At 40.5% G+C, this 11,390-nt stretch overlaps 1 protein-coding gene across 1 annotated transcript; it reads right to left on the bottom strand.

The window, feature by feature from the left end:
- Positions 1-5,860: 5,860 nt before the first annotated feature.
- On the bottom strand, positions 5,861-9,155 carry LOC104816144 (nucleolar protein 56-like). Its single transcript, XM_010544814.2, has 8 exons — positions 8,845-9,155; positions 7,814-8,028; positions 7,542-7,699; positions 7,268-7,455; positions 6,919-7,171; positions 6,684-6,832; positions 6,457-6,591; positions 5,861-6,366 (listed from the first exon to the last, which is right to left on the bottom strand). The coding sequence occupies exons 1-8, from the start codon at positions 9,047-9,049 to the stop codon at positions 6,053-6,055; spliced, it is 1,617 nt and encodes a 538-aa protein (XP_010543116.1). The 5' UTR covers positions 9,050-9,155; the 3' UTR covers positions 5,861-6,052.
- Positions 9,156-11,390: the final 2,235 nt, after the last annotated feature.

The raw sequence follows: 11,390 nt of genomic DNA, 5'->3' as shown, positions 1-11,390 counted from the left end.
AATGGTCACCCAATGGACGCTTATGTCAGGATTTGTCAATGACGGAATATTCAGCACGCTAATGAAACCTTTGTAATGGTCCAATTTTCGGCCTCCACCTCTAAGTGGTAAATCTCCATTGATGTATTGTCCAATACCGCCGAGTTCTTTCTGCCATATTTTCCAGTACTTGAAGTATTCAAACCACTGCACATCACAAAGAAAGAACTTTTTGTGGACAAGTGCCAGATTTGGAACACGTTGACGGATTTCGAACATTGCTTCGTTGATATGTTGTAAAAAAAATAAACAATCAAACACACTATGAATGGTCGAACTAACCAAACTAGTATAAACTATTTTCAAAATACTTACATCGTCAGTGAGCCATACACCTTCTTGTAAAAGTTCATCCCAAAACTGTGGCTTTCTTGTCTCTTTCAACCCCGACATCCAGAACCTATCTTCTCTTGGTTTTTGCATAAATCTGAATGGAGCATTTACTTTTTTTGTGCTCGTTTCAACAAAAGACTCCGCTCGCACAACATTGTCGAATAATACAGGCTGTCGAGGAATCCATACGTAAAAATCATGTTTACCTTCAGCGGTAGAAATCTGAGGTTCCATCGGGACCTCTGCAGATTCGACTGGAACCTCATCATCCATCAGGGCCGGAGATTTCCTGGGATCAGACTCCACATTATCCTTTTCATCCATTTGGGCCGTAGATTCATTGGGAGAAGACTCTTTTGGATCAGATTCAACATGATCATTTTTCCCCTTTCTTCCATTTCTTCCTTTTTTACCTTTGGTCTCTCTCTTTGCCCGTTGTTTTTTGGGAGGTGGATCTGTCGAACCAAATGCAGTGTATAGACTTTTAACAGTCATCTTTCTCTTGCGTGTCGGTCGTTTATTCTGATTAATCGGATTCTCTAGAGCAGCACATTTTCTCCTTCTTCCTCAATAGGAACCTTTTCAGCAGAAGTCGCTCTAGGAGTATAAGGATCTCTTCAGCATTCTCTATTACCTTTTCAGATTCCCACTCAGAAGCGGCCCTAGGAGAAGCAATAATCTCATCCGCCTTTTCAGATTCCCGTTCAGAAGCGGTCCTAGGAGAAGAAAGAATCTCTTCATCAATCTCTTCAGCACCATCAGATTTCTGCTTAGAAGCGGTCCTAGGAATAGAAGGAATATCTTCATCATTCCCTGCATATGATCAATTAAACAATAAATACAAATGGTCAAACCGTTCACACTTGTCAGACCAAATAAATGTGACTGGTGTGACTATACAAATGTTAACACCCAAATAAAATAAATGTTAATGTATGAACATACCTCGTCCATGATGTGAAAAAGCTGCATTCTCTTCTGACCATTCCATTGAAACATCAACATCATCCTCTTTGTTGTTTTTTTCCTCTGACCACTCCACAGCTTCAATGGTGATTTCTACCCTCTTCATAACTTTCTCAACTTTTTCCATTATCCTCCTCTCCACTTTGTCCATTATTCTCCTTTCGACTTTTGCAATAATCTTTTTTTCTGAGGCTTTTATTGCATCCTACAATATCTTTTCAAAGGGTATTTCTTCTTCTTCTTCTTCTTTTCCCCCTTCCATTCTTTTTCCTCCTCCTCCTCCTCCTCCTCCTCCTCCTCCTTCTTCTTCTTCTTCTTCCTCGGAACCTTTTTCTTCACCTTCTTCTTCTGCTTTTTCAAGACGTTTCTTTCCCTTGACTTTCTTCTTCCTACTATCGACATCAAGCTGACGAATTCTTTCATAACAAATACTATTCGGATTTGTAACGGCCCGAGGCCGCTACAAATTGTCGAAACTACCCTCACACAGCAACACGAGACCTTTCAGCGTGTTTTGTCCTCACTCACACGCATACCAGACACTTCCCAGTAGGTCACCCATCCTAAGATTGCTCCAGAGCCAGCACGCTTAACTTTGGAGTTCTCTCGGGATAGTCAACCAAAAAGGTAGGTGCACCTTGTTGCTATGAGTAGCTCAACTAATTCTTTTATGTTATCTTAGACTGTATAGTCCCATACTTATACAGCCCTCAGATCTCTCTCATTCCGGTGTGTTCGATTCATCCATGTACCCCCTACCCAGAAGCTCGTCAGGAACAACCCCTTGTACGTGCCTCTGCACCAGCGATCACTCCCCGCCCTCCTACGGTACTCTGGGTTGTCACAGGATTCATCGTCAATTGATGCATCCAACTTTTTACCAGTGGATGACTACTTTCATCTTCATGTAGATTAAACAAAATATGTTCTTCTTCCCCCTCTGTTTGAAGAACACTTCGAATACCATGACAAAATAGCTCGTGTAATCAGTGACAACATTATAACATATTTAACTCGTATGACAATAGTACATACCTATGAGGTTACACCGATGCGTTTCATCACGTTTGAATGTGTGACAAAGAGACCCGGTTGGATGCATTTCTTGCACATCCTAGGACACGATGGATCGACACCTTCCACATCCATATATCATCCGTTTGCGTCTAAACTTTCCACACATTCAAAAGGAAGCAACTGCAACATATATACCAAATAATTAAATCAAGCAACATCTATACTTGAATGCTCAATCATATTAAAAAAATATACATATAAAAACATACTCACCATGAGCGGTATTACAAATCCTGGACAATGCCATCTGTCCTTCGGTTTAGGATCGCTTGCATATATCTTCAATATTTGATCGACTATCTTTTCGAAGGTATATCTCCCCCAGGGAAAACTCTTCACAGAATTCCAGATTTTCGACCATATCAACTAAGACATTGGAAATCACATCATTGCTCTTTATACCATGGTCTACTGTTCCGCCTAGCAAAATCATTATTGCTAATCGTTTTCTGTCCTCCGTATCCGTGGTTGGAGTGTTATTCAACTTCTCCAATGCTCCTGATATAGTCACCTTAGAAGGTCTGAATATTTTCATCCGAAACACGTGTCCTCTGCGTTCAGCCCAATCTTTTAGATACTTTTCGCAGTTTAGACAAGAGATAATGGCATGTTCGGTGATCGAGTATCTAACGGGTACACCATTCAGAATAAACCACAACTCTTTCACGTTTCCTTCAAGCTTTAGTGCGCGATGTAAAAGGACAGACACCGGAACCATCTTTAATGTGTGTTCACATTGAAGATGGAAAATATGTCGAAACTGTGACTCTTTGTTGAAATATGCCCATTTTTCGTTTGTTAGAACCTTTTTAAGAGAAGGGATGGTTTGAAATAGATAACACATTGTTGTGATCTTGGGAGCATGATGAATGTCGTTAAAATCATATACAAAAGAAACCTGCAAGAAGAAAATTAACATTTATTATCAGTTTTATTTCAATAATAACCAGATTTATCAAACTCGTCAAATCTTGTCAAACTCGTCGTACCATTCAGGTGCGACGAGTGTGACTAGTCTGACCAAATTAGCATCGTGTGCAGTTTGACAAGTGTGACTGGTTGTGACCATTTTTACCAGTTTGGTGAGACTAGTCTAACTCGTTATACCCTTCAAGTGTGACCATTGTGACTAGTACGACCATTTTGTCTCACCATGACAACTTCAATATGACTCGACTTTGTGAAAAATCTTAGTTCCCACTTTCTAACCGAAACCCTAAGTTTTCTGAACTATATAACTCCACTAATATGACCTAATATGACTCATTTGGACACTGTAACCATGATTCGAGTTCCATATTACATTGAGCAAAACAATGTTTCTCAGTTTTTTTACCGAAATCCGTATTTTTCTAATCCATACTACACAAATATGAGCCATTTTAGTCGGTTTTGTTTTCGTTTATTGTTTACCCAAACACACATACATGAAATTCTAAGAAAAACATCTCACTTTCTCAGTAAGTTCAAGTACAACACATACCTGGATATCTTCGTAAATAGGAGTCGAAGACGATAAAGGAGACGAAACCATCTGAAGTGAGAAGATATTGCAAGAAGAAATCGCAACAAAAATCGCCAAAGAAGAGAGAAATCGCACTCTATCATTACGGTTACAGAGAAATCGCGGAAACGAAGAGACAGGGGAAGAAAACTGCTCAATATTTGATTTTTATATTTTTTTTAATTCAAAACCCTACCACGTATCTTTTTTATTTATATAATTTCGTCACTTCTCTAATATTTGCTTTCTTCGTTCTGACATTGACATGTGTCCTTTCCATTAAGGGTAACAATGTCCTTTTACCATTTGAGAGTTTTTTTTTGAAACCCTTATTTCGAAGGGTGTAGCTTGAAGTGTTGCGCACATTTAGAGGTATTCTTGTAATAACGCCGTGTGAACAACTATATAGTCATTTTGTTATATAACATATAACCTATAAGTTTTGCTATGTAAAGTATAACATATAAAATTTACTCAATTCCTCTTTCACTCAAAGTTTTTCTTCTGGATTTTGCCACTTTCACTATTGCCCTATAACCTTAAAACCGAAAATAATTCAGATTTGGTTTCTGCACATCTCTACGAAACTTCTAAATGAAATGTTGTATAACAATGTTCCTAATAGGGTTGAACGTTTCGGTTCGATTCTTCGGAACCGAACCGTATCGAACTGAAAATTTTGGTATCTTTTCGAATCGTACCGTTCAAAATTCCCGAACGGTATGATTTTTATAGAATTGAATTTCCCGGAACCGAAACGAACTGAACCGAACTTTATAAAATTTTTGAAAAACCGAAATTTTTTTAAGAAAATATAATTTTTTTTAACAAAAACCGAAATCGAACCGTACCGGAACCGAACCGAAAAATATACGGTACAAATTTGGTACAAATTTAAAAATACCGAATAAACCGTTCCCGAACCGAATCGCTAAAATACCGATCCGAATCCCGAAAACACCCACCCCTAGCTCCTAAGCTATATGTTTAACGAGTGATTTGGGTGTAACCTAAACATTTCACTCATTGAAAACGACCAAGAATATGTATATATACACACACATAATGATTGTTATAACAATTAATTTAATCAACCAGCCATCACAATCACAATCACAACCAGTCTGAAGAGAAAAATCATCGGACAACAACTGCCAGCTCTCTCCACGTGCATTGCACGCATAGGTCAATCCAAACGAGTTAACATGTGAGGATCATCACATCATACTTTTATCACACACAAGCGCATCAGTCCAAGCAAAGCCGATATGCGAGGACTAGAATCACAAGTCATAACTCGACCATACCGGTCTTTCTCGTCAATTTTTATCTACGTGCATCGCACACGTAGGTGAAGTAACATTTCCATGCGCATCGCACATGTACCACCCCGATCAATCTCAACACTTCTCGAAAACTCATAAAAATCACAATAATCTCCTCATCGATACTTATCAGACTCGAGTTCAAACCTTTCAAAATAAATTTATACCAGCTAACATCGGTGAACACAAATAACTATCCGGATCTCATGTTTATTTATCTATCATCGGAGGCCACACACAACCCGATGTTCACTCTAGGCTTAATGGAACATTGACATGGTTACCATCGAACCGTATTTCCTTCCTACTGACTCCTTCGTCAACTAGTACTGAACTACATAGATCAATGGTTGCCCTCACCGTCCGTAAGGGCGTTGACACAATAGAGATATATTGCCACAATCACAATCATATCTCATCCGTATGACATTCAACCCGAATCGATTGTCATACAATTCAACTTCCAATCGTCGCATTCATCGGAATATCAATCATATATGTTTACCCGCCTACAACCACATGCTACACAATACCCGAATCCATCCGATTAACATCATGTCATGTACACTGATTAAATGTATTCATAACAGAAACTAAAGCCATTCAAGTTTAGGCGGATGGACTCAAAATACTTGCATCCTTTTAGAAATCCAATCTGAAAGAGTCTTTTAAGCATGACCTACGGTTAAAGGATAAAACTATTCTACAGCCAAAAAGCCAACAAAAATACTAAGAGGGAAAAAAACTACCGGGAAGAGTGCTGCTAAAGAATACATTACATGATCCTTTTCTTTTTGGCTTCTCTTTTTTATTCATCATCTTCCATCTTAGATTTCTTCTTCTTCTTACTCTTCTTCTTCTTGCCATCACCATCACTAGCAGCAACCATCTTGTCCTCCTCACGTTTGCTCTTCGTTTTCTTCTTCGATTTCTCATTGGTCTCGTTGGCTTTCTCCTCCTGCTCTTCTTCCGTCTTCCGCTTCTTCTTTTCCTTCTTTTTCACAGACTTAACATCACTGTTTGCGTCAGCTTTTGGTTTGTCCTCATCCATGGCATACCCTTCCTGACCTTTTGACTCCTTGCTTTTCTTCGCTGAGGCCTCCATGGGCTCTTTGTCTTCTCCTAAAGGGCACACAGATTGAACACTGAATCTTTGCACATAGGGCTCTCAGGATATCATCACTCGACTTTCTTTTTGTTAAAATGCAGTACCTTTGTCCTGCAGAGTTTCCAAGACTTCCTTCATTACATCAACATTCTTACGAGGTGCAACGCCTTTGTCGTAGAAATCAAGCCGTTCCTCAACTTGTTCACGGAGCTTCTCACCAAAAGCTGTAGTGCCCCTCTCTATACAAAAACATGCAAGACTCAGATCAAGTGGGAAAAGAATTGACAACAGATCTCACAAACCCAAAGTGGTAAGGCATTTCACTTTTTACCAGCAAAACAATCAATCCTAGAGGCAATTGAACACTTGTTTGCAAGATAACGAGCTATACGACCCTTGTTCTTTGCAGATGCTCGGCCAATAAATGAAGAATGGAAAATCAAACCATACTTGGGCGTGTTTCCACGAGTTTTCAGCGCCCTGAATGTCATACCACACCAATTAAACTCATGCATTGCATATATTAACAAAAAAGCTAAACTCGTTAAGCTTGAGAACAGAGGCACCTGAAAAGTGCCTTCTCGGCTCCAAGGATCTGAAGGGTTGAAGACGGGCATTTAGCCAGGTTGGTCAGACTTCCAGCATGTGAAATCAACCGGGCACCAACCATTTCTCCAATCAAGGCCGCCAAGTTAGGAGCGATGTCATTCATCTTAGCAACAAGATAATCATAAAGCTTCTTTCTATACTCTGAGAGGTCCATAACTCTCTGAGCAAAGTTCTGAACATTGATCAAGTCGATTGGCGATAAATCCTGACCTGCAAAGATGAAGACAGACAACATCTTCAAACAAGGACGACTAGAAACACAGAATAAAGCAACCTAACTAGCAATGGGCAAGGAATGAAATATACCCATAGATGCTTTTCCAGCTTCGACAACCTCCTTGGCCTTGTCTTCATCTCCCAGAACTTCAGTCAGCATTGGGAGATGCTCTTCAGAGAGCTTCGACTTGTCCTCAATGATTTTAGCAACCCGGGCATAAAGGTAGTTGTCATTGACTATCTTCACTAGTTCCGGAAAGTGCCAAGAATACCATTCTCTGCAAAAGGGTTATAAGATGTTCCTTAACCATCATTCTTAAAGGTAATAGGTGACTGTGTACCTAAAAAAAGTGATAAAGCCAACCTGACTCTCATAGCAAAGGAATTAATATCTTTATCAAGCGTATCAAGCAGGAAAATTGCTTGGATAACCATGTTGTCTACTCGGTTAACATTGAACTTGACCTTCGCTCGGCTGTAGCTGTGAGCCAATCCAAGTTGAGCTTTTTCCAGATCACCAGGCTACATTACGGGGTAAGAGTTAGGGGTATGGGATAGGGAGGGAAGGAGAGAGAGAGGGAAGAATTAGGTGCCCCAAGAAACATCACTGAAAATCAGATTATGCTGAATGCACACCTTCAAGTCCTTGATGAACCTATCAAAATGTTGACGCACACCACGAAGAAGCTCGAGCACAAACTCATTGCTCTGGCAAGGAATCTTAGTAGCTTCACATATGTGTGACCCGAGTTTTGGTTCTGCCACTCCTAAACTGAACTTGGGTTTTTTGCCTTCCTTGACTTTTGGAAGATTCAGCTCCACAAAACTCCTCAGTTCATCGGTCATGAGACCTGCAAAATACGGAGAAACCCAGACAAAAACTTAATACTTGTAAAGCAACAACAAGCGAATCCAAAACCAGAATATAATGAGCTGATTCCATCTTTGTCAAACACTGTAATAGTCTGGTTTCATTCTATAAATCGAGAAATATGGGGAATAAAGTTTCCTTATGCTCAAATTCAACCAAATATAGAAAAGAAGTCAAATTCCTTTCGTTTAGCTCATAGATATATCTACAAGGTGCTACCTCAAAAATTATTCCTCCCAATTTCAAGGACAACAAAATGAATTTTATCACGAGCAAATTAATAACCTCATGAAGAATGAGAGATTTGTGGAGAAGAAGGATGATGAATGGAAGTTTTCTGATTGAAAGATTCTTCTCTCATTGTACAAGGCTACATTTATACAGAGTAAGATGGAGAATAACGAACCTAACAAACCTACAGAAATGCAACATGCGTGTTGCTATACAAATGGAATAACAGAGAAACACCTGTACAAACAAACCAACGAATGGACCAAATCAAAATCAAAATCAACCTCGGATCAGGTTGCACCGAGGAATCAGATAAGCAGAGCATGTGCAGAATGTCGAAGTGCAGAGCCGCAAACACCTGTAACCTTGATATTTTCTGGTCTGATAGAAATCAATATACATATTGTAGACGGTAACACTAATGAAACCAATAGGCAAGCACAAACGATAGATTCACCAAAAGGCAAACAAAGAGCTCTTATTTATCCAATCCCTAACATTTTTCAGCATTGACCCAAACAGAACACAGTGAAAGCGAGGGAAAAGAATGCTAGTGCATTGTCACCTTCGGAGACTGCGTTGATTTGGTTAAGAGCATCGAGAGCGGACTCGAAGGGGTGAAACGCTGTGAGCTTGACGACCCGACCGAACCGGTTGAGGTCCGAAACAGAGCTCCGGACAGCTTCGGTGTTCTGTCCGATCTCGTCAAGTCCATGCGCTTCGAACAAGGCGTAGCCTGAGGACGATTCGTAGAGAAGATTAAGGGTCATTGTAGAGAGAGAATAAAACAAACCCTAGCTAGCTCTGTGGGAAAGAACGAATTGGAGGTGCGCTACTGATGGGTTTCTGCGTGAGAGGGAGAAGCTGAAAATTAGGAAATTAGGGTTTAAATATCTATAAGGGCAAAGAGGGGTGTTTTTTGGGCCATTGAATAAACCCACTAAAGTTTTTTTTTTATAAGATTTGTATATATTGATCCAAAGGGTGGCACACTATTTTTTTTTTTTTATAACGGTGGGAACCATACGTCCTTCGGACCGGACCCTACATCGTCTCATAGCCCTCAGACCAGACAATCGGTATCGCGGATAGTAAACCTCCAATTCTGCGTAATAGACGGTAAACCACACAAAGCAGATAAACCAGCCGAAACTGACCGACTCAGGGAAGTTTTCATACTCGGGTTTCGAACCCATAACCTCAATATGAGGGGGTCAATACACTCTTGATATCAGACAATTGGTCGGAGAAGGGTTGGCGCGAACAACCACTAAATTGCTTGTTAAATAGAGGAGTAGAAGGGGTGAAACATTTATGAGGGCTAATCCAAGGAAGTGGTGTGGAGCATTTTGCAATCCTGAATCTCGTTGCAATGACGTTCAAAACAACTTCTCATAGAGTTTTAATGATTCGATCAAATTAGCCCGTATACCGCCCATAATTTACATGCTGAAAGAAATCTACTGAAAAACAATGACGTTCAATCTCGAGAGAACTCCAAAGTTAAGCGTGCTGGCCTTGGAGTAGTTTTAGGATGGGTTATATATATATATATATATGGTATCAGAGCCGGTTCTCTCCCAGTACGGTGTAGTTCGAGGACGAACCAGGCGGAAGCTGGTGGGCCTGTGACAGCCCAGGATACCGTAGGAGGGCAGGGAGTGATCGACGGTGCGAGAGGCATGGACAATGGGCGGCTCCTGACAAGCTTCTGGGTAGGGGATACACGGATGAATCGAACGCACCGGAATGAGAGAGATCCGAGGGCTGTGTAGGTATGGGACTACACAATCTAAGATAACTTAAAGGAATTAATTGAGCTACTCATAGCAACAAGATGCATCTACCTTTTCGCTTGTCCATCTCGAGAGAACTCCAAAGTTAAGTGTGATGGCCTTGGAGTAGTCTTAGGATGGGTGACCTCCTGGGAAGTACTTTCCGGGATGTGTGCGAGTGAGGACAAAACACGCTAAAAGGTCTCGTGTTGGTATGTGGGGATAACTCTATCATTCCATAGCGGCCTCGGGTCGTTACAGATACCATCCAAAACCGAGCTCGACATTGTCACATGATAAGGATTGGACACAGAAAATATGAGGTGTTTGAGTGTGATGTTATTTATTCGGTTGATTTATCTGCAAATCAATGTGGTTGTCAGAGATGGCAATTGATGGATATACTTTGTCAACATTTCATTATTGTAATCAAAGTGAATCGAGACAAAGTTTCAAGGTAAGACACATGGTACATTTTGTTGGTTGTGATGCTCTAGGATGATTCGTGATATGACATTTTGACTTTGTATTGATTCATTGATTTATGAATGCATTACTTTTCCCGTTATATGATTAGCATGTTTGTTATATTACGGTAAATATCCTTGAATCATTGCAGATGATTCTAAATTCCCTGGTCAGTTATCATTGTGGGAACAATGATGAATTAAGACCAGCATGATGTGTGATAGATGATTATGATCATATGCATTAGATGCAAATCACAATCATGGGTTCTCGTTTGGAACGAGTTACTGGATGACCCGCATGAGATTGTCACATGGACACGAGTCATGACTTGAATCTCATACAGCGGTTCATTCTTGGATCCTCAGACCTGAGATGTCTAGAGTATCTGATATGAGGAGTGACGTGTCTTGACTGCGTCAAACGTCGTCTTTAACCGGATGATCACAACGGCGTTGCTCAGATACGTTCACGAATCATATGCAGATAGTAGACATGCAATACGAGACTTGTCACCTCCTACGCAGGACAGATGTCGTTGGGCCCCTCGTGGAAATCGGACTGTGAAAATGCGTGGCCACGCTATAGATGAAGTTGCATCTATTTTATTAGTCGATTTGTCAAGACGAGAAAGCAGTTGAACTTGAAGGGTGGCTCATACCATGCCCTTGTTCAACATACGACATCGTGAGACAAAGGATCAGAACTCGAACTATTGCTGGCTTTGTTAGATCACCTCTAACTCTATTCTAGGTGGGTAGTCATGGCGTCTTGCTAGAGGCTAACCATGACTTGTGGTTCGGAAAAGGTTTCCGAAGCCACTGCCACTTCGAATGGGCCTACAAGGTCACACACCATTAGGGATGGA

The sequence above is a fragment of the Tarenaya hassleriana genome, unplaced genomic scaffold (genome assembly GCF_000463585.1).
Source record: "Tarenaya hassleriana unplaced genomic scaffold, ASM46358v1 Cleome25, whole genome shotgun sequence".
Classification (NCBI taxonomy): Eukaryota; Viridiplantae; Streptophyta; class Magnoliopsida; order Brassicales; family Cleomaceae; genus Tarenaya; species Tarenaya hassleriana.
The sequence above is the reverse complement of the archived record's forward strand: the minus strand, read 5'-3'. Positions and strand labels throughout refer to the sequence as shown.

Bases quoted from the DNA above. Each gene is read 5' to 3' on its own strand.
- LOC104816144 (XM_010544814.2), bottom strand. From the start codon at position 9,049: ATGACCCTTAATCTTCTCTACGAATCGTCCTCAGGCTACGCCTTGTTC. The intron at 8,029-8,844 runs GTGACAATGCAC...CGTATTTTGCAG, and splicing joins AATCAACGCAGTCTCCGAAG to GTCTCATGACCGATGAACTG. The intron at 7,172-7,267 runs GTATATTTCATT...TCATCTTTGCAG, and splicing joins AGCTGGAAAAGCATCTATGG to GTCAGGATTTATCGCCAATC.